This window comes from Hoplias malabaricus, chromosome 9 (genome assembly GCF_029633855.1).
Source record: "Hoplias malabaricus isolate fHopMal1 chromosome 9, fHopMal1.hap1, whole genome shotgun sequence".
NCBI classification, from domain to species: domain Eukaryota; kingdom Metazoa; phylum Chordata; class Actinopteri; order Characiformes; family Erythrinidae; genus Hoplias; species Hoplias malabaricus.
In genome coordinates this window covers 2,273,780-2,296,329 of record NC_089808.1, presented here as the reverse complement: position 1 = coordinate 2,296,329, position 22,550 = coordinate 2,273,780, and the positions used below count along the sequence as shown (strand labels likewise).

General features: G+C 43.7%; 1 protein-coding gene across 5 annotated transcripts; it reads left to right on the top strand.

Annotated features, from left to right (window-relative positions):
- Positions 1-6,958: 6,958 nt before the first annotated feature.
- Positions 6,959-20,996, top strand: ccnb3 (cyclin B3). Of its 5 annotated transcripts, none has more exons than XM_066681560.1 (13): positions 6,959-7,125; positions 7,818-7,917; positions 8,004-8,087; positions 8,194-8,223; positions 10,157-10,254; positions 10,380-10,479; positions 10,574-10,672; positions 11,706-11,798; positions 12,015-12,152; positions 12,736-12,891; positions 16,007-16,156; positions 16,942-17,072; positions 20,542-20,996. In XM_066681560.1, the coding sequence occupies exons 2-13, from the start codon at positions 7,843-7,845 to the stop codon at positions 20,606-20,608; spliced, it is 1,221 nt and encodes a 406-aa protein (XP_066537657.1). In that variant the 5' UTR covers positions 6,959-7,125; positions 7,818-7,842; the 3' UTR covers positions 20,609-20,996. The 5 variants fall into 5 exon arrangements, with proteins under 5 accessions (XP_066537657.1, XP_066537656.1, XP_066537655.1 ...); XM_066681559.1 differs by having other exon boundaries at positions 8,176-8,223; XM_066681558.1 differs by having other exon boundaries at positions 8,164-8,223.
- Positions 20,997-22,550: the final 1,554 nt, after the last annotated feature.

Genomic DNA, 22,550 nt, shown 5'->3' with positions numbered 1-22,550 from the left:
GGAGTGTGGTATGTTCTACCTGTATCTGCGTGGGTTTCCTTCGGGAGCTCCGATATACTCCCATGATCCAAAATCACACGTTGGTAGGTGGGTTGGCGACTCAAAAGTGCGAGTGTGAGTGAATGTGTGTGTGTTGCTCTGTGAAGGACACCCCCTCCAGGGTGTGTTCCTGCCTTGCACCTAGTTCAATTCAAGGTAGGCTCTGGACCCACCACCGCCCTGAACTGGATAAGCGCTTACAGACAATGAATGAATGAATGAATAAATAAATTATGAAGGAGAAACTGAGAATTGCTTTCAGTTAATTTCTAGTAAGAGCCATGTCCAAATTACATGATATTCAGGATTTCTGGGTTAAGGAATGCTGAAAATTGCACATATTTTGAATATGCCCAATGTTAATCTAAGGAAATTAATCTACAAGAAGATTTCAAACACTGTTTATATATGCATCTCTCTTCTGAGTCTGCACTGAGCACCCAGCGCTCATTCCGCTCCTCGCACTTGCTTTGATACTTGCTCTCTTTCGAGGCCTGACATCATGCCAACACAGAGTAGCCACAGCTGCCATTGGCACTGACGCTATGCTCCCCCCGAGCCGACGGAATGCTGAAACAGGTGGTCCTGAGAAAATCCTCAGTTTGCTTGGCAATAAAACTTAAAATAGTGTCCGGAGAGGAGCCAAGCAAGAGCGACAATGACTTGTCTTGTGCTGTAGCTCTCTAAGAATCTCTGCCGCAGTGCAGCTCCAGTGGCAGGAGACCACAAGCACCTTATCCCCTTCTCATGCTCAGATGCCCTCTGTGGCTTCTCTTTTAGCAGGAGAGTTCTTGGACAATGATGAGGTTTTTACAACAGCCACAGATTCATTGTTCCCATCTGGAGAGTGTGATATGAACAAGGCTTTCATAGTCTCCCGCCCCACTCCTATTCCTGAGGACTCTGATGGTATGGCTGCAGCAGCTGGCTCAGGCACAGTGCCACTATTTGAACAGATATAGACCTAAATGCAGCAGAAAAAGTGACTGGCCTAAATGCAAAACACTTATGAGTTTTCCCCAGGCTTTTTGCACTATGGGGCAATATGGAGTAAACTTCCTGCCTTGGCCTGAATCACATGCCTATTGCAGACTATCGAATCACGTCCCTCGAGGTCTCACTGGACTAGGTGATACGTCCAGGGGCAGTGGCGCCAGAAGTTCTTTTTTGAAAATTTATTTGAGATGAATGAAATGTAATTTTGATGAGTCCAATGTGTCCACTCATCCATAATCATGCAGACATCCCAAATCTCCTGGAAATTCCGGGAGTTCTGGGAGTCTCCAGCATATTACAGGTGCTGGCCATAAAATTTAATATCATGAAAATATCATGATTTATTTCAGTAATTCATTCAAAATGTGAAACTAGTTTATTATACTCATTCATTACACATAGACTGACATATTTCAAGTGTTTATGTCTTTTAATTTGATGATTATAACCGACAGCTAATGAAAACCCAAGCACATTAATAGAGAGGCGAAGGGAAGCAAAAGATGTGGTAGAAAAAAGTGTAAAAGCAATAGGGATAACTGCACCTTGGAGAGGATTGTGAAACGAAACCCATTCAAAAATGTTGGGGAGATTCACAAAGACTGGACTGCAGCTGAAGTCAGTGCTTCAAGAACCACCACCACACAGACGTGTGCAAGACATGGGTTTCAGCTGTCGCATTCCTTGTGTCGAGCCACTCTTGAACAAGAGACAACATCAAAAGCATCTCGCTTCCACAAAGGACTGGACGGCTGCTGAGTGGTCCACTGTTATGTCTCTGATGAAATAAATTTTGCATTTCCTGTGGAAAGACAGAGGAGGAGAGGCACAGAATCCATGTTGCTTGAGGTCCAGTGTAAAGTTTCCACAGTCAGTGGTGGTTTGTGGTGCCATGTCATCTGCTGGTGTTGGTCCACTGTGTTTTCTGAGGTCCAAGGTCAACACAACTGTCTACCAGGAAGTTTTAGAGCACTTCATGCTTCCTGCTGCTGATCAACTTTATGGAGATGCAGATTTCATTTTCCAACCGGACTTGGCACCTGCGGACAGTGCCAAAGCTACCGGTACCTGGTTTAAGGACCATGGTCTCCCTGTTCCATGGGGTCAGGATCCCAGTCCAGGGGTACCTCCCTAAAATGAGTTTTTGCCACTTGGCATGTCTGCCCATGGTCCCTGACTTACCCACAGGGAACTCAAGGAACCCCACAACATGGCTCTGCTTCTAATTGACAGCCATCAGCTTCATGGGAATTCCCTTCCACCAATTAAAACCTAGGCAGCACACCCCACTGAAGCCAGAGGGCCACGAGTTGACCTGTATTCTGTACCCCAGCTAACCTCTTAGGTCACAGCCTTTTAAAAATTCACAAAACAAAATTAAAAAAAACATTCAACTACTCACTATATTAGAAATATATGGCTTAAATAAGTAACAGGGCTGTATACATGTGTATTTTGTCTGCTATTAAACAGAAATTCTAGACACGTATTGGTAAAACACTTGGCTTTTTAAAAGAACAAATGTCAGTCTTGATAAATTGTGTTTAAAGTAAATACCACTTGTTTTGAACCATTTTAAAAAATATATATATTTTGGAAGTTATGTCTTACCATGTCACATGACCATGGATTGGCTTTTTGGCCTGTGATTGACACGTTAGAAAAGTCAATAATCTGTTCTTCACCTATCAACTGCCCGATTATTTCAGAATCACTGGGTGCATTGAGTCCATTGCAAGGCAACACACACTCACACATTCACTCACACGTATGAACAACTTTGAGTAGCCAATCCACCTACCAGCATGTGTATTTGGACTGTGCGAGGAAACAGAGCCCCTGGAGGAAACCCAGGAAGACACAGGGACAACATACCAAACTCCTCACCGACAAATTAGGCACAAATTAAAATACCAATGCTTTTTTCAACATTGCATGTGAGAAAAAAAAATCTGAGAAAAACCCAAACAAGTTTACCTGCAAATTGCTGAATTCATAGTCTGTAAGTGCTTATCCAGTTCAGGGTCGCGGTGGGTCTGGAGCCTACCTGGAATCACTAGGTGCAAGACAGGAACACCCCCCTGGAGGGGGGCGCCAGTCCTTCACAGGGCGACACACACTCACACATTGACTCACACACTCACACCTACCTTTTGAGTTTTTTAAAAATATGTCAAATATAGAAACAGCACCTGATGTTCTCATATTCTCATCAAGAGTTTTATGGAGATATTCATTCAGACTCTTCTGAAGATGAGATTGATTTCCTCACAGTGTATCCACTCAGATCAAGGTCAGTCCTGATGTCACTCCTGCTCCTGGTGTGTGGATGGCTACACAGTGGTGGGTAAATCTACAGACAAGCAGGAGACAGGAAAAGTACCTCAGCATGGCCAGTGTTTTTGTGTGGTATGCTGCATTATCACTGAGCAAACAGAGGGATACTGACCTGTAGGAGGTGGACATGGTCCTCAGTATGTAAGGACATCTCCAGCTCAGCATCTCTCCTCTTCAGCGCAGTGATTTTCTGCTCCAGCTCTTTAATAAGACCTTCAACCGGCCTCTCTGCTGCTTTCTGCTTTTCTTCCATCACCTCAAGCAGTTCAGCCTGGCTTCTCTAAATGGAATGCATCAGAGCAGTGAAGACTTCAGTGCTGTGCGCAATCACTTTCTCTGTGCTTCCTGAAGGAGAGAGAGTACATCACTTTAAATTACAGGGAATGGTGTGCATGCTTAATGTCACAAGAAATGCAGAATTAAGTAGTTTCAGCGTTCCTCATGTTTCACCAACTTTTCTGAGCTCTAAAGTGTGTTTGATCACTTTGATCTGGTTCAGTCTTTCCTGGATCATCTGCTGCAGTTGTGTCTGTAGGAAAACAGTAAGCGCTTATAAACGTAATATGTAGCTTACTCCCTTGAGAATAATACAGAATCAGAAAGAGTTGTTTAGAGTTGATGGTAATGAGTGCTTTTCGCCGTTTTCACTGCACTCTCTTCCGTAGTTGGAACAGTGTTATGCTTTTTTGTGGTCTCCTTCAGTGCAGCACAGCCATACACTCGCCTAGTCATATCTACAGAAAAGCTCCAAGGATCTGTCATGATTCCGGCATATGTAGACCTCCAGGTTCTCCACTGGTTCAATTACCTTGTGCTTCTTGAGTTTTCCACTTGAATGAAGCTCTAAATGAGTTCACAATCGAAACAGGATTTCGGTGCCTGCATCTTCACATCGTTGCAGATATCACAAACAACCTCAGCCTGCTCAAGACCACTTTTCTTATTGGCACAATCTCTTTTAGTGTTGTAATGATCTTCAGTTCAGTGAAGACATCAGCAAGCTGGGCTGCACATTCTCTGAGCACTCTGCCAGGAATGTTGTCTGGTCCAGCAGCTTTCCGCGGGTCAACTCTGCATAGAGTTTTCCTCACGTCGGCTACAGTAAAAGACAGCACCTGGTCGCTGGGAGAAGGGGTGGACTTTCTCGCCGTTACATTGTTCTGTGCCTCAAACCGTGCGTAGAAATGGTTCAGCACGTCTGGTAGGGAAGCATCTCCGTCACAAACAGGTGGTGTAGTCTTGTAGCTGGTGATGCTTTGGATGCCCTGCCACATGCGCCGAGTGTCTCTACTGCTCTGGAAGTGGCTGTGGATGATCTGGCCGTGTGCACGCTTTGCCTCTCTGATAGCTCTGGAGAGTTTGGCCCTCGCTGTTCTCAGGGCCGCCTTATCGCCTGATTTGAAAGCAACGTCTCTAGCCTTCAGCAGCACACGCACCTCTGCATTCATCCACGGCTTCTGGTTGGAGCGGATGGTGATGGTCTTGGAGATGGTCACATCATCGATGCACTTCTCTATGTAGCTGGTCACTGATGATGCATACTCCTCCAGGTTGATTTTGTCGCTGTAAGTTGCAGCCTCTCTGAACATGTCCCAGTCAGTGCACTCGAAACAGTCCTGCAGAGTAGAGATTGCTTCTGATGGCCAGATTTTCACCTCTTTCAGGATAGGTTTCGATCGCCTGATGATGGGTCTGTATGCAGGAATTAGCATAACAGACATGTGATCTGAGTGTCCGAGGTGGGGGCGGGGCTCTGCTCTGTACGCGTCTGGAACGTTTGTGTAAACAAGATCCAGCGTGTTCGCTCCTCTCGTAGCAAAGTTCACATACTGGTGGAATTTAGGGAACACTTTCTTGAGATTTACATGATTAAAATCTCCAGCAACAATAAACAGACCATCCGGGTGTGTGTTTTGGAAGTCGCTTATGGCTTCGTATAATTCCCACAGCGCTTGTTTTGTATTTGAATCGGGAGGGATATAGGTTGCGATTAAGTAAACAACGGAGAATTCTCGAGGTAAATAAAAAGGTTTACATCTCACAGCCACAAACTCCACTAACGGTGAACAATAAGCAGAGACTAGCACAGAATTCTTACACCATTCAGTGTTAATATAGACACATAAACCACCACCGCGAGTCTTACCGCATAGCGCTGGGTCTCTGTCGGCTCGAAATGCGGCTAGCCCATCTAGCTGAATGGCGGCGTCGGGAATACTGTCGCTGAGCCATGTCTCCGTAAAAACAAAAACACAGCAGTCTCTGTATTCTCGCCGTGTAGTTCGCTGAAGTTTGATATAGTCCAGTTTATTATCCAGCGAGCAGACATTGGAGAGAAAGAGAGAAGGGATAGCTTGCCGGCTCGGGTTAGCTCTTAGCCTAGCACGGATCCCCCCTCGCTTGCCGCGCTTCTGTCTCCTCTCACACCGCTTGCGTCGTCTCCTTCCCCGGCCGCCGGCATCAGGAAACGTCGAGGCTTCAGGGCTAGGCCTCCGAAGCAAGCGGAGGTTCCGCAGCGTCTCCTGGAGGTCATCGCTGATACTGTAAATTTCCTGTTTGCGATATTGAAGCAGTGTCTGGCGGTGATGTATACGTACTGCAGGTGTTCCTGCGTCCATATATTATAAATAAAATGAAAAAAAAACGTTTTTTAAACAAACAAAAAACCCGCTTGGTTCCGGAGCGGCCGCTGCACACGTGTTGACGCGCGCGCCGCCAGCTCAGAATCCAAAGTACTGTGACACAAAGTATCTTTACCTATTTTAGCCTTTCATCAAAAAGTCTTTCAAGTGATTTCACTGTTGTAGGTATATTTCCAGTATCAGAGGAAAGTCATAAGAATTTTGAGAGTTAGTGTTAGAGAGTTAGGATTGGCTGTGGATCAAATACTCCCATCTTCTTGATCAATATTTCTTTTATCTTGACATATTCTGACACAGTCAAGTGTAAAATGACCTTGGCTTATTCAAATATTAAACATGCAAGATACCGTCTTTAAAATTTGTATTCAGAATTTAATATTTAAAATGTATTCTCAGACATATGTGATTACACTGTTGTTATTATTGGGCATAAGTTATAAATATCAGTACCGTTGTAGCAGGCAGACACAGTAGAGCCCTGCAGAGGTATTTTGTTTAATGTTTTGATATCTTTACCTATAACCTGCATGTTCATGTGTAGGACGCCTCTTGGGCGCAATGGTGGCGCTAGAGGTAGTGTCCCTGCCACTCAGCTCCAGAGTAACTTCCCCCGGCGCCCAGTGATCCCCCACCCCGACCCTGATCAGATTAAAGCGGTTACAGAATATAAATTAATGTAAAAAATAATGTTTTTACTTTTACATCCCATATATGTGTGAGTCTCATATAGTCTCATGAGTCTCATATAAAAGGGACAGAAAATGGACACCAAGCGCGTTTATAAAGTTCATTTATAAATCTGTGATGGAAACATATCACAGCCCCCACTATTGGTTACTAAGGCTTTTTGAAAATACTATTAACCCCGCCCCTAGCAACGGCATCCCAGCCCGAATCTGATTGGTTACACGGTCCACGCTCTCGACCAATTAGCGCGCGTGTGCAATTTTTGGATGCACGCTGCTGTGTAGTGGTGTTTGGGCGAAGCGAAGTTGACGCAGTCAATGGAAATATAAACTTAATTTTTCATTTTTGTTCACGTTTTCTGGCTGCTAGCCTTCTTCGTTGAAGTGTGGATTTTATATTTCGACTGTGTATTTACAGGACGAAGGTAAGACACCTTGCTGTTTTAAAAAGAAGCGGAATTTATTTCTCTTTGTTGAACGAGGCTGGAGTTCCACCTTAAGGAGTACACTGTTTAGGCAGTTCCACCTTAAGGAGTACACTGTTTAGGCAGTTCCACCTTAAGGAGTACACTGTTTAGGCAGTTCCACCCTTGCTGTGGTTGCCGTTTAAGGTGAAACAGAAAGTCCTTTAGCGTAGTAAAATTAGCATAGTTTTGCCTTAGCACCATTAGCAGCCCTATGTTTTGAGGTGGGAGTGTGGCCTGGTCGGAGGTGTAACTCGGCTGTTGCAGAAAGACTGGCGGTAGCTAACGTCACTCTCTCGAAAGCGGCTTTCTTTGTTTCAGAAGGAACTAAGCACTAGTCTCAGTATTGTAATAATGTAGGCTCGACTGTGTCCCACTGTATTCCACTCTTTCTTTAGCTTGTAAACATTGTAAGCAGTTCTGGAAACGTGTAAGAAAAGCAAGTGGCCTCCTGTAACGTAGCCACTTGTGTTTCTGTTATCGACAGTAAAAACATAAATTCTAATTTAAAAAATGAGATAATATTTAGAAGGTTTGCCTCATCTTGCATGTTCATGGCGTAAAATATTTAAGTATAACATTAAAAACGCCTATACACATTATTAATCAGAATTGAATTAAATCTGGTAATAAATGTTGTTTTTTTGTTTCAGGATAAAGAATAGAGTAAGAAAAAAAATGCCATTTTCAAGAGGAAAGAAACCCAAACTTAGCAAGTTAACAAAGCTATGTGATAAGGGATCAGAGAACCAGGTAAGAAATCCCAGAATTCCTTGCCACCAAGTCACAGAGAGACAGTAATGTTACACGTGAGCCACTGACTGTCTGTTGTGTTCCAGGAGGATGGTCCTCAGGTCAAGCGATCGACGTCCCCTCTTCAAGGGGCTCCAAAGAAAAGAACAGCGTTTATTGACATCAGTAATGTAAGTCTGACAGTCTAATAGATTTGCCAAGTGTGTGCTCAGTGTGTGCCTCATTTGTTTTCCTGTGGTTGACTAGGCTGTGTCTCAGTGTTTTTTGACTCTTCAGTTTGATGCTGATGAGGACAGTGTGCAGCGAGTAAGTGCAGATCCCGTGCCTGTTAACAATACCTCTTGTTCCTTTTCCAATGGAGGGTTTCTTTGTCTTTGGCAGACATTACACATCTCTCAGTTTGTATTATACAGATTAAAGCCTCTGAGGACACGTTTTGATGTATTGGATTTTTTTGTATAGTGCTAAAATCGGGTGTTATGCAAAGCATTCAGCAAAATTAAATAGAGAAAACAACGTAGAAATAATATTAATAATAAATGCTCCTCTTAAACTGGCAAAATGCACTCTTCAGACCTCTCTGAGAATGGTGTGGTTATTAATATTCTACTGAACATGTTAAAGAGTAAGACATTGACAAAAACATATATATATATTTTATCAGCACAACTGGATCTAATAAAAACATGCGGTTATGTATGGTGGGCAGCACGGTGGTGCAACAGGTAGTGTCGCAGTCACACAGCTCCAGGGACCTGTAGGTTGTGGGTTCGATTCCTGCTTCGGCTGACTGTCTGTGAGGAGTGTGGTGTGTTCTCCCTGTGTCTGCGTGGGTTTCCTCTGGGTGACTGTCTGTGAGGAGTGTGGTGTGTTCTCCCTGTGTCTACGTGGGTTTCCTCCGGGTGACTGTCTGTGAGGAGTGTGGTATGTTCTCCCTGTGTCTGCGTGGGTTTCATCTGGGTGACTGTCTGTGAGGAGTGTGGTATGTTCTCCCTGTGTCTGCGTGGGTTTCCTCCGGGTGACTGTCTGTGAGGAGTGTGGTGTGTTCTCTCTGTGTCTGCGTGGGTTTCCTTCGGGTGACTGTCTGTGAGGAGTGTGGTGTGTTCTCCCTGTGTCTGCGTGGGTTTCCTCCGGGTGACTGTCTGTGAGGAGTGTGGTATGTTCTCCCTGTGTCTGCGTGGGTTTCCTCCGGGTGACTGTCTGTGAGGAGTGTGGTGTGTTCTCTCTGTGTCTGCGTGGGTTTCCTTCGGGTGACTGTCTGTGAGGAGTGTGGTGTGTTCTCCCTGTGTCTTTGTGGGTTTCCTCCGGGTGACTGTCTGTGAGGAGTGTGGTGTTTTCTTCCTGTGTCTGCGTGGGTTTCCTCCGGGTGCTCTGGTTTCCTCCCACAGTCCAAAAACACACGTTGGTAGGTGGATTGGCGACTCAAAAGTGTCCATAGGTGTGAGTGTGTGTGTTGCCCTGTGAAGGACTGGCGCCCCCTCCAGGGTGTATTCCTGCCTTGCACCCAATGATTCCAGGTAGGCTCTGGACCCACCGTGACCCTGAACTGGATAAGGGTTACAGACAATGAATGATTATGTATGTTAGTAGATTTCCCCACTAAAGTGTATTTACTGAATGTTAAAGGAACACTGCAGTATTTTTAATTATTGTCAGCGCAGTTCACTCGAAGACGCCAGAGCCACGTTGGCTTTGTAACTCGTCAGAGTAAAACTTACATGAACTTTGCCCATTCTAGGACTGCACATACTACACCGAGAGGAGGTGAAATGCAGCAGATATCGATAATGAATTAAATAATCAGTATGTTTACATTGTGTAGGCCTTGAGGAGCCAGATTAACTCGATTAGAAAGAAATCTCAGAGTTCCCAGGGGCTTTAAAATATGTATGTACTTTAACACAACACATTTTGAGCTGTTCAGCTGTGTGGTGAAATAAAACAGCCTGTGAGAATCCTCATTTCCTCTAAATATTCACCAGAATGCACACACATTGTTTGTGCGTAATCACTGTTTTAATGTGGAACCTTTCTTGGGGACCCTGGGCTTTCTGCAGATGTGCATTCATATTATATTCATTGTGATGGGCCTGTTAGTTGGTGTCTAACTCGGTTCAGTTGTTATGTTAACTGATGTATATTGCTTTAGTCTCTGGTCTTTATGTGCATTGCTTTGTATGGGCCTTAAATCAAGTGCGAAAGAGAACATGCTAATCGTCGTCTTGTGTTTTATGATCAGAAGATTGAGATTAGTAATCCCATCAAGAAGAGAGTTCCTGTCAAAAAAGCGCAGAAGAAGACCTCAGTGGCTGCTAAGAATGAGGCCAACCTGAAGAAGTAAGTATTTTATAAATAATAATAAAAAAAATGGTTGATTAATATGTTAAACCCTATGTTAATTTTTCTATACCGTATACAAAGCCATGTGACTTCCAGTGAGATTTATTTTTATTTTTCTCCAGGTCTGCCTCAGTTTGTTCTGAGGTTGAGTCTGAGGATCTGCAGGTGGAAGTGTCTCTGGTTCCTAAGGCCCCCCTTCCCCCACACCTCTTACCCCCAAATGTAAGGCGAAGGAAATTGTAGTTGAGAGTGATAAGATATTCACATAGTACATTTCCACAGTGTACATTTTCAATTGTTTTTTTTTTCCCCCCAGATACCCCTCGAATTTGACATCGACTTGGATTCTTCAAATGACAGCTCACAGATACCAGAGTATGCCAAAGACATTTTTGACTACCTAAAGGGCAGAGAGGTAAGCTGTTCCAGGCAGTTAGCTTATAGGGCTATTGTCGTTTTAACAAAAAAGCTATTTTTATTTCACAGTTTTCATATTCTGATTAAGATTTAGGTTTAAGTTGGAGTTGACTTTTAGCCTAATTTTTAAATCAAATATGTTTGTTATGTTGCGACTGGCCTTGGAGGCAGAAGATCAGAGTCTGAGCTCCTTGAATACACTACATGACCCCCACCCCCCTTGATTTTTAACCCGGAGTGGGTGGTGGGGGGGTCGTGTAGTGTTCGAGAAGCTCAGACTTTGATCTTTTGCCTCTAAGGCCAGTCGCAGCATATCAAACATGTTTGATTTATTTTTTCCTCATTTTGGACGTAGTTGCATAGTGTAACCTCTTAACCAACACAAGGCTGAAAGACGCTGAACTATTTAAAGTGGAATAGGCAGGTAGTGTCGCAGTCGCACAGCTCCGGGGACCTGGAGATTGTGGGTTTGAGTCCCGCTACGGGTGACTGTCTGTGAGGAGTGTGGTGTGTTCTCCCTGTGTCTGCGTGGGTTTCCTCCGGGTGACTGTCTGTGAGGAGTGTGGTGTGTTCTCCCTGTGTCTGCGTGGGTTTCCTCCGGGTGACTGTCTGTGAGGAGTGTGGTGTGTTCTCCCTGTGTCTGCGTGGGTTTCCTCCGGGTGACTGTGAGGAGTGTGGTGTGTTCTCCCTGTGTCTGTGTGGGTTTCCGCCGGGTGCTCCGGTTTCCTCCCACAGTCCAGAAACACACGTTGGTAGGTGGATACGGGCAAAAGTGACCATAGGTGTGAGAGAATGTGTGAGTGTGTCTGTTGCCCAGTGAAGGACTGGCGCCCCCTCCAGGGTGTATTCCCACCTTGCTCACGGTGATTCCAGGTAGGCTCCGGACCCACCGCGACCCTGAACTGGATAGGTTGTTAGACAATGAATGTATTAAATACTGTTATACCCTTAAAGTGGGTACAAAGAAAGATAATTATTAATTGAATGGTCATATTCATGTCCCAAACCTAACACATGGTTTTGTTCCACAGGAGAAGTTTGAATTGCATGACTACATGGAGAGTCAGCCCAGCCTGAACCAGAGCATGAGGGCCATTCTTGTGGATTGGCTTGTAGAGGTGCAGGTGAGTGATTGAAGTGGAGCAATAATTGTTGCAATGTTGATGTATTCTGGTGTGGAGTATTGCTTTGCTGAGTGACGAGCTGTCTACATTGAGGCGCATACTACTGTGGAATGTGGTCTGAAAGTCTTTTATTATTTATACATATACTGCAATCATCTTTTTATTGTTTCTTGCTACTTCTTTGTCTCCCCTGCCCCTTCTCTCCACTTTCTGTAGGAGAATTTTGAATTGAATCATGAGACTCTTTACCTGGCAGTAAAGATGACAGATCATTACTTGGCTGTGGCTGAGGCTAGCAGAGAATCTCTCCAGCTCATTGGCTCCACGGCCATGCTCCTTGCCTGCAAGTTTGAGGTAAGAAATGCACAAGACTAGTTGATGTATAAGGCTGCACGTGTGCTGTGCTGTTGTAGAATTGTGGACAATTTTGTTGATAATGGCATAGTGATCAAGCCATAGCCCTAGATTACTGGATGACAACCATTTTGTCTCTTCTTGAATTTGACAGTACTACTTTTATCTCTCTTTGTCTCTTTCTCTTTCTGTCTCTTTTTCTCCCTCTTTTTCTATCTGTCTCTCTTTGTCTCTCTCTCTCTCTCTCTCTCTCGTTATGTAGCCTAGCTTTTTCAGCTACCAGTGGTTGTATTTTTGGCTTCAGGATTTTAGTGTTACCTCCTCAGACAGCTCTAACAGACGAATAGCTTTTGCCTACAGTATGTATAGGGAATGCTGAATGTGCCTTACACAAATTTGGGCTCAGTGGGATAAAAAAAGTAGTAAATAATCTCTTAACAGCAGTTAATCTCTCAGTGTAGTATGGGGTGTCTTAATAAACTCATTTACTTGTTGTCTTCTAAAATATCGACACTAACAGGAAAAGCCACACACGTTTGATGCGAGGATGTTATTAATATCAGATATTGTCCTTCTTTCTCAGGAGAGGCTCCCACCTTGTATCGATGATTTTCTGTATATCTGTGATGATGCGTATAAACGCTCACAGCTCATCGACATGGAAATGAAAATCTTGAAAGCACTGAACTTTGACATCAGCATTCCTGTTCCGTACCGATTTCTACGCCGCTACGCCAAGGTGAGTGAACGCATTCAGAAATGAACGTAGAGCACACGTCGGCCTCCGTATCTCATAACTGGATTAACATAATCATTAGCATTGCCATGTAGCATTATAGTATTTCAGATAGATTATATGACAGTGGGAGTTGGGTCTCTATACTGTAAATGGTTTAATTTTTAGGACTTTTTCCCTTTAGGATTTTACAAATTTTGGTCATAACAGATTTCCATCTCACTATCCTGAAGTTGAGTGCTGACACACTTTTCCATGACACGTGTGGGCAATGGTTGCTTGACACATGTAGGTGATCACACTGAGAAAATCTGAACACACTGTTCTACTCTGCGTTCATGACCTAACAGACACCCTTGATTAGCTAGCAGTGCTGTTTATTGACAGCAAGGGAAGGCACCGAGTCATTCTTCCCACACAATAACAGCACTGCCGGCTATACTCTTACAAACGCCCACCCACAAATGACTACGGCATCACTCGGAGCTCAACTTCATTTTGCTAGAACAGCAGCAGAACCCTTTTATGTAGTCCTTGTAGGCGTATGTTAAAATCTATGCTCAGTCATATCCTTTTTAATGAAATTAATTTTCCATGTCCTCATTGATAAAATGTAAGTCAATGGGAATATAGCGTTAATTCTGTGCTAAAATCTTGTGCTGGTGCGTGGATTTCTTTGTGCAAACAAGGCATTTCTTTGCATGTGGATGAAGCCAAAGTGGTACAGAAAGTTATTATGCTGTACATAACCTGCAAGCTCTCTGTTTGCCTCTCCACATCCCTGATGTGCGTACTTGCTCCACACCTACAACGTTTGTTTGTCACCAACCAGGAACATAAAAAAGGATGCTGCAAATTCCAGCTATTGAATGCATTTGAAACATGACTTACTGTGTAAAGCTGAAAGGGTTAACGTTTTTATGTCTAACCCTAACGTCAAATCTCAATAGGAAATGTGCAGTGTTCAAATCGCATGAGATGCAAGTTTATTCAATAACAACTTTATCAAGAACAATGTCTACATTTTTTTAAAAGTGCGGATGTTTGATTTATATATAAACAGAAATATTCTAGTAAGAGACAACCAAACACTGCTGTGTACATGACAACACCAACTAATCAGCATTGAACTGCTGAGCTGCATGCAGTGTTAAGAATTAAAGCAAATTTTTAACACCAACAGTGGATTAGAGAAACTGAGACAGCGAACACAAAACAGAACAGACAAAAGTGTTTATGAGGATAGTAGCAAACAATATTAATTTGTGTTTTCACAAGGTTCATTAAAAACTAATTATTTTTTATACAACATTACATATTTTTCATTCATTCATTATCTGTAAGCGCTTATCCAGTTCAGGGTCGCGGTGGGTCCAGAGCCTACCTTGAATTATTGGGCGCAAAGCCGGAATACACCCTGGAGGGGGCGCCAGTCCTTCACAGGGCAACACACACTCACACACACATTCACTCACACACTCACCTACGGACACTTTTGAGTCGCCAATCCACCTACCAACGTGTGTTTTTGGACTGTGGGAGGAAACCAGGGCACCCGGAGGAAACCCACGCAGACACAGGAAGAAAACACCACACTCCTCACAGACAGTCACCCGGAGGAAACCCACGCAGACACAGGGAGAACACACCACGCTCCTCACATACAGTCACCCGGAGGAAACCCACGCAGACACAGGGAGAACACACCACGCTCCTCACAGACAGTCACCCGGAGGAAACCCACGCAGACACAGGGAGAACACACCACACTCCTCACATACAGTCACCCGGAGGAAACCCACGCAGACACAGGGAGAACACACCACACTCCTCACAGACAGTCACCTGGAGGAAACCCACGCGGACACGGGGAGAACACACCACACTCCTCACAGACAGTCACCCGGAGGAAACCCACGCAGACACGGGGAGAACACACCACACTCCTCACAGACAGTCACCCGGACGAAAGCCACGCAGACACAGGGAGAACACACCACACTCCTCACATACAGTCACCCGGAGGAAACCCACGCAGACACAGGGAGAACACACCACACTCCTCACAGACAGTCACCCGGAGGAAACCCACGCGGACACGGGGAGAACACACCACACTCCTCACAGACAGTCACCCGGAGGAAACCCACGCAGACACGGGGAGAACACACCACACTCCTCACAGACAGTCACCCGGAGGAAACCCACGCGGACACAGAGAGAACACACCACACTCTCCTCACAGACAGTCACCCAGAGGAAAGCCACGCAGACACAGGGAGAACACACCACACTCCTCACAGACAGTCACCCGGAGGAAACCCACGTGGACACAGAGAGAACACACCACACTCTCCTCACAGACAGTCACCCGGAGGAAACCCACGCGGACACAGGGAGAACACACCACACTCCTCACAGACAGTCACCCGGAGGAAACCCAGAGTTACAGATAATGAATGAATGAAAAAATCTATAAAGTGCAACACTGACAATAGTTCTTTTCATAGTTTATTTAGGAACATGGAGCAGTGTTAAACCAATAAAAAAACAGGTCTGTGACAAGTAAAGGTATACTTTATATTTAACTGTAGTATTTGTAATGCTCTTGTAGAATCTGTGGAGGGAAGTTTGATGATGGTTGAGATCACGTGTGAACCCTGGGTTTGAACATTTTAACCAGAGAGCAAGGAACCTGCAGTCAATGCAGTGTTTTTCTGTAGCAGCTTGCAGTGCTGTCAGATTCAAAAAGACTAGAAATTATAAGCCTTTACATTACAGAAGACTTCAAAAAAGCTAAACTATTAGCAATGCTTATCCAGTGAATAGATAAATGTAGATAAGAGATTTCTGAAATTGTTACCTATAGGACCAAGTTGTGTAGGTGAATGTTTAGCACACTGCAGATCACAGCTTTTAAAATATGACATACCTTAAGGAAAAAAAAACTAGCATAGCAATTCAGACTGAAGATTTTTCTTCACCTGACAGGTTTTTACTAAGAGTTTACTCATGAACGGTGCGTTGCCTGAAGCTGAGATGCATCAGCAAATTTCCGATTGAGACTCATAGTTGTAGAAAGTAATTGTCTTTGTGTGTTCTTGTCTACTCTTTGTAGTGTGTAAACGCCGGCATGGACACACTGACTCTGGCCCGGTTCGTGTGTGAGCTCAGTCTGCTGGAGATGCAGTTTGTCCCAGTCCGAGCCTCTCTGTTGGCCTCTGCTTGCCTTCTCATTGCCTTGGTTACGAAGGACCTTGGGGGATGGGTGAGTTTTTATTTTATTTGTATTTACATGCTCACCCAACCAACCAGCAGAAGTATCGAACTAATCACATATTCTGAAACGTACATTGAGTATTGGGTTTGGGTGATATTGCAAAAGTCATACAATAAGACGTTTTATAACACTAAATCAAAACTACAATCTAAAATGCTGTATAATGATTTTTATTTAAAATCACACAAACTGTGCTGCACTGTGTTCATTACTGATCAGTGTTCATATTGACAATCCCTAAATACTACAGATTTTTATACTGCTTTTGTGTTCTTGTACAATGGCAGAGTGTGGATTAATCGGCGTCTCTGCTGGGAGGCAGTGTGTACTGATGTAGAACTGAATTAGCCTGACCCTAATGAAAATTCATTTATATTAACCTCTGTGAAGCTATGATGTATGCTAATTCCAGACTCCTCTGGTGCGCACACACACAGAGTGCAAATGGTCAGTGACAGATTAGCTTCTTACAGACACATCTAAGACATTTTTAGCGAATGAAAGTACGGGATTTATGTGACTTGCTAATAGTTTAATGTGCGTTTAATTGCTTTTGCGCTGTGAGCCTTTGGATTTGAAATAGAAGTGGGGTCACGATCAACATTAACAGCTCATTTTATTATTCTGTTTGGACATACATTAACCCTTTTTCATTTGTGTCTTATGGTTTTTATATCATGCTTTTATAATGTACAATAGTGAACTGGTGGAAAATGTTTGCAATATAAAGTATTTGGTAAGACGGAACATATAAAACTCACTCTTCCTCTCAGAATCCTTGTCTACAATTTCACACGGGCTACAGTGCAGAAGATCTGTCACCTGTGGCACGAAAGCTCCAGCATATGCTAAGCTGCACTCCTGACTGCAAACTTGCCACTGTCCGGAGCAAGTACTCCCACAAGTAAGACCGATTCTGTAATGTATTTCTGCTCTTGAGGTAATTTAAACAAATGGTCTGACACTTCAAGGTCTAGGTCATTATTTTAATGGTAATCAAAGGCCTCAAGCTTGATGTAAATGACATTGGCTTAAGAAGCTGGACCAAACTGTGATTAGTTGCGTTTTAGCAGCACTAGCTTATCTGCACAGTTGATAGCATTGACTAGAAAAGTAGCTCAATATTTAGTTATTAAGAACGGTACAACACCCCATATAATGAATACCGGTATTTTTAAGGAGGAGTGTTTTAAAATAAGAGCAGTATTTCCATCGAGTGCCACAAAGGGGCACCCACAGCGCTTCGCATCCTCTTCCTCCCTTAATGAATTTGCCGCTAGTTTTAGCGACCTTTCAGACCTTCTAGTGAGTTACTAGCACCAGTGACATTCTGTACAAACCTTAGCTACTTTTTATAGAAGAGAATTGCCGGTATCACAACTCATTACGACACCAGGAATGCCCGTGAGCCGGAGAGACGGCTCCCGCGACGTGGCTTGTCTGCTCCAGAGACTTAGCAGCACAGTCGCTTCGCACGGCAGGTCACGTAGATCAGAATGAGCTGCAAATGTAAAAAAAAAGGGCTGTCCAAGACACGTTTGCTACTTTTATGATGATTTTATTATTTTTCCTGAACTCCTGAACTTAGATAACATAATTGATTGAGGCATTCAGCTTTATTCAAACCGTAAACAAGTCTTATGACTGTATGACATATTTCTGAAGGGGCGATTGGACCCGTGTGTGGCGTCACACTTAACAAGCAGATACCAGCAATTTTACTGACCACCCTTAGCTTGTAGAGAACGTTTTCCTGTTTTAGGTTTTTGCTATGGTATAATTTGGTATATGGTATAATATAATTTTAGGCAGGTATTGTATAGAAAGTCATAAATTTGGTATCTTGACAACACTATTCTGCTCTCAGATTAAATTTTGCAGGATGTGTTCTCATCCGTGGATGGAGCTGTATAAATGCCCAAAAACATATTACTTACACATCACAGTATGGCCAAAATAAAGATTATTACTGTAACTTTTAACTAATTGGATTATGAATGTATTTGCAGTAGCAGGTGAACTTTGTGTGGTGTGATGTTGTTGGACTTCTGTGCTAGTCATGGTTTGTCCATAACGAACACCATGTTTGAACATAAGGTGGCTCATAAGTGTACTTGGTACTAGAGTACCTTGGGCCAAAGGTGAATGATTGACTTTGTGGTCGTGTCTTCTGACCTGAGGCCATATGTTTTGGATACTCGGGTAAAGAGATGGGCTGAGCTGTCAATCGAACCATCTGGTGGTGAGTTGGTTCTGATGGCGAAATGGAAAGCTGATGAAAAGCTGCTGGACAGACCTGGGAAACCCAAACGTATAGTGAGGGTGTGCTGGGAAAAGCTGGCAGATGACCCAGTCTGGATGGATTTCAACTCTCACCTCCGAGAGAACTTCTCACATGTTCCGGAGGAGGTGGGGTGAATGTAGTCTGAATGGACCCTGTTCTGGACTTCCATCGTGAAAGCGGCTGCGTATAGCTGCCAAGAACCCGTTGGTAAACGTAGGGGGTGAGGGAAGCTGTCAAGCGGAAGGAGGCTTTTCAAGCTTGGCTGGCTCAGGGAACTTCAGATTCAGTGGATGGGTACTGACAGGCGAAAAAGGCTGCAGCTGTGGCAAAATCCAGAACATGGGAGGAGTGTGGAGAGGCCATCTAGAATGACTTCCGGGCGGCCTATAAGTGGTTCTGGAAAACACTCCAACGGTTCAGGTGGGAGAGAGGGGACACTGTCCAAGCCATGCTCAGTTAGGCTGGTGAAGCTTTGAGAAAAAGCTTTGCAGTGGCAAAGCCCCAGGAGTGGGTGAGTTACTGAAGGCACCAGATACTGTGGGGCTGTCTTGGATGACACGCCTCTATAATATTGTATGGACCTCAGGAACGGTGCATTTGGATTGGCAAACGGGGGTGGTGGTTCCCATTTTTCTTCAATAAGGGGACAGGAGAAAGTGTGCTGTCACACTTCTTAGCCTCCCTGGGAAAGTCTGTGCCAAGCTGCTGGCAAGGAGAATCCGTCTGATAGTGGAAGGCGTATGACAGTGTTCCCGGAGAGATTCTGTGGGAGGTGCTTTGTGCGTATGGGCACCAGGGTCACTCCAGCGAGCCGTACGATCCTTGTACTCTCAGAGTTTGAGTTGTGCTTGCATCCTCTGCAGTAAGTCCAGCTTGTTCATTGTGGGCATTGGGCTCAGTCAGTGCTGTGCCTTGTCTCCACTCCTGTTCCTGATATTCTTGGACAGGGTGGTGAGGCGTAGCCTGGGACAGGAAGGCTTCTATCGAGGGGCTCGGGAGGTGGCATCTCTGCTTTTTGCGGACAAAGTTGTTCTGGCTACTTCACATGGAGCCCTCCAGTGTTCACTTGAACAGTTTTGCAGCTGAGTGTGAAACGGACGGTATGCTGATCAGCACCTCCAAGTCTGAGGCCATGGTTATCTCCCAGAAGCAGATGAAATGCTCCCTTCAGGTAGGGGGTTAGAACCTACCCCAAGTGAAGGCGTTTAAGTATCTCGGCTTCTTGTTCACGAGTGATGGGAAGAGGGATCCTGAGGTTGACCGTAGGTTAGGTGCAGCGTCTGCAGTGATGCGGTCACTGTACCAGACCATCGTGGTGAAGAGAGAGCTGAGCCATAAAGCAAAGCTCTCAATTTACCGGTCAGTCTACGTCCCCACTCTCACCTATGGTCATGAGCTCTGGGTAATGACAGAAAGAACGAGATCACGGATACAAGCGGCCGAAAAGAGCTTTCTCTGACAGGTTGCTGGGCGTACTCTACGTGATCGGGTGAGGAGCTCAGTGATTAAGGAGGAGCTCGGAGTAGAGTCGCTGCTCCTTCGCATTGAGAGGAGTCAGTTGAGGTGGTTTGGGCGTCTGATGAGGAAGTCCAGCTGGACTTGCGCCTCCCACTGGTTGTATACCAGGCACGTCCAACTGGAAGGAGGCCCCGGGGTAGACCCAGGACACACTGGAGGGATTATATCTCCCGGCTGGCCTGGGAACACCTGGGGATCCCTAGGAGGAGTTGGTGGAAGTTGCGGGGGATGGAGCTTGGCTTCTTTGCTCGCCCTGTTGCCTCTGCGACCTTGAAATTGATTTAAATGTTTTACTGTTTGTTTGTGTTATGATTTTTGAAATTCAAGTTGACTTCTTAAATAAGACCATAAGCACTGGGGTCAGCAGCAGAAGAATCAGACACAGTTCATAAGACAGTCGTCAAGTTGATGTCTTACTGAGATTCATTCATAATTACCTGTTGTCTATTCTGTGCGGGTGTCTGGAATTTTGAGCTCTGACTTGCAAAGCAGTTCATTCATTCCCCAGGTGAGAGTTGACGTGGCAGTTGTGCGTGTTTTTAATCCAATATCCAATTTGTTTTTCTCACAGGGTTTTCTTTGAAGTTGCTCTGATTCCCACTGTGAGCTTGCAGAAGTTGGAGATGTTTCTAAAGTGAGTTGAAGAAGAAGAAGAATAATCTATAAACCATGTACATAGTTGTATATTCTTATTGTTATAAAATAAAATTCTGCTGTTAAGCACGAGTTACTAAACGACCATGTTTTAAGGTTTGCTCTTGGCAGCATTCTTAATGACGTTTTAAGAGAAGTTTTGAACCAAAAAAAGAACACTGATTTCTGTGATACAATGCATCGATATGTTACAGTGCATTTTGAGATCGTGTAAGAAAACTTGAATTGCTAAATTCAGTATTAAACCATATTATTAAACTATGTATGATTAAGGGTGTAAATATTGGTTATGTTTGTCTTCAGTTTTGTACCAACACTTGAGTATTGCAAGTCTGTGTAAATGCTATTTTTAACAGTTGGCAGTTGATTAAAATGAATAATGTGAACTTATGTTGTGGTGGCTTTAATTTAAAGGGTTCATTTGGAAGAAAAGATTCAGTTCTGTTCTCAATTGTAATTTGGGCTGGATTTCATTTCCAGTGACTGACCACTAGAGGGCAATATGTTTGCAAATGAAGTTCTTGGCTTTTTGACCTATACTTTGGAGTCCTTGCTCATACTTCTCTCACACATCTGACCAAATGGTTTTAATGATTACACTTTAAAGAATGAATTCCCTATCACCAAATAGGCGCTAATTACAAATGCTATTAATATTTTGTCTAAAAGGGGAGGCAGGGGGTGGTATAGCTTTGCACTTCATATGAGCCTGTATGTTTTTATCCTGTTCCACTGCTTGATACGGGGTTCTGTGGCTCAGCTGTGGAGTTTGCAGTGTGTTAAACCACTTGCAGGTTTATTGAGTGTGTTACAGTCCACTAAAAAGACTTTCCTGCCTTTGGGCTACTGTTTGACATTTTCTGCTCTGTTCTGTGGTCAGTTTGGTGATTAACAGTTACTGCACTTAGATTGGAGCAGGGCACGCTTTCTGGAGATCAGAGAAAGTTAATGTTCTGATTTTTATCAGGGTTCACACCACTCCAGGTTGGTTTAATCCCCGCAGTTGTGTTGCTCTTACGTAGTTTTGGTGTTTATTTGCTATTCTGGTTGGCAGCTGGGTTAAATCTCCAATCCAGAAGTTGGTTGTTCATAGATCTTGTACCTTGTTTATATGCAGTAAATATAAGGATAAACTATATATTTGATGATTTATATAAGGACCTGTTTGTGAAAACATATTCCATTCAGATTTATTGGCTTATATTTTGGCTTCAAACAACTGAACGACCTAACTAATGCAAATTAGCTTATCTGTTATTTCGCGATGGTTGTCACCAACCTTGTTATTCCACATTTAGAGTTCAGGTCGAGATAAATCCTTGTTTGCAAATGAAAACATTTCTGATTTATTATGATTAAGCAGAGTCAAGTAATAAAGAAACTACATTAAAGAACATAAATCAATGATTCAATAGTTTCATCGTCATATGCACAGGGATGTGAGGGGAATACAATCGTTTTACTTTGTTCCTTCTGAAAAGTAATAAATATATAAATACAAAATGGAAGCAAGAAATAAGATATATCTAGGAAGTATGTTATGTTATGCGTTTGCATTGAAATTAACTGTAATGTGTATTATTAAATATGAAGTACTCACTGAAATGAAGTGGTTAAGAGCAGTATGACATTTTGCCAAAAAATCTCCAGTCAAGTATTATGTGCATAATGTGCACTCAAAAATCCAAAATCATGTTGACGTTTATCACACAGTTGGACAAATACTAGTCTCAGTTATGGATGCTCTGCGCACAGGAGGGTCTGATACTTTCAGAGCATTAAGCTGGTCTCACTGTCAGGATTCTGCCAGTTGCATTCTGTTTGCTCTCTGCCGCCTCTAAGATGTCATGTCAAAATAGCAGGCTTGTGATTGGTCCTTTTTGCATGTCAGTCAAATTTCAAATTCCCTGCAGTAGTAGGTGGTTC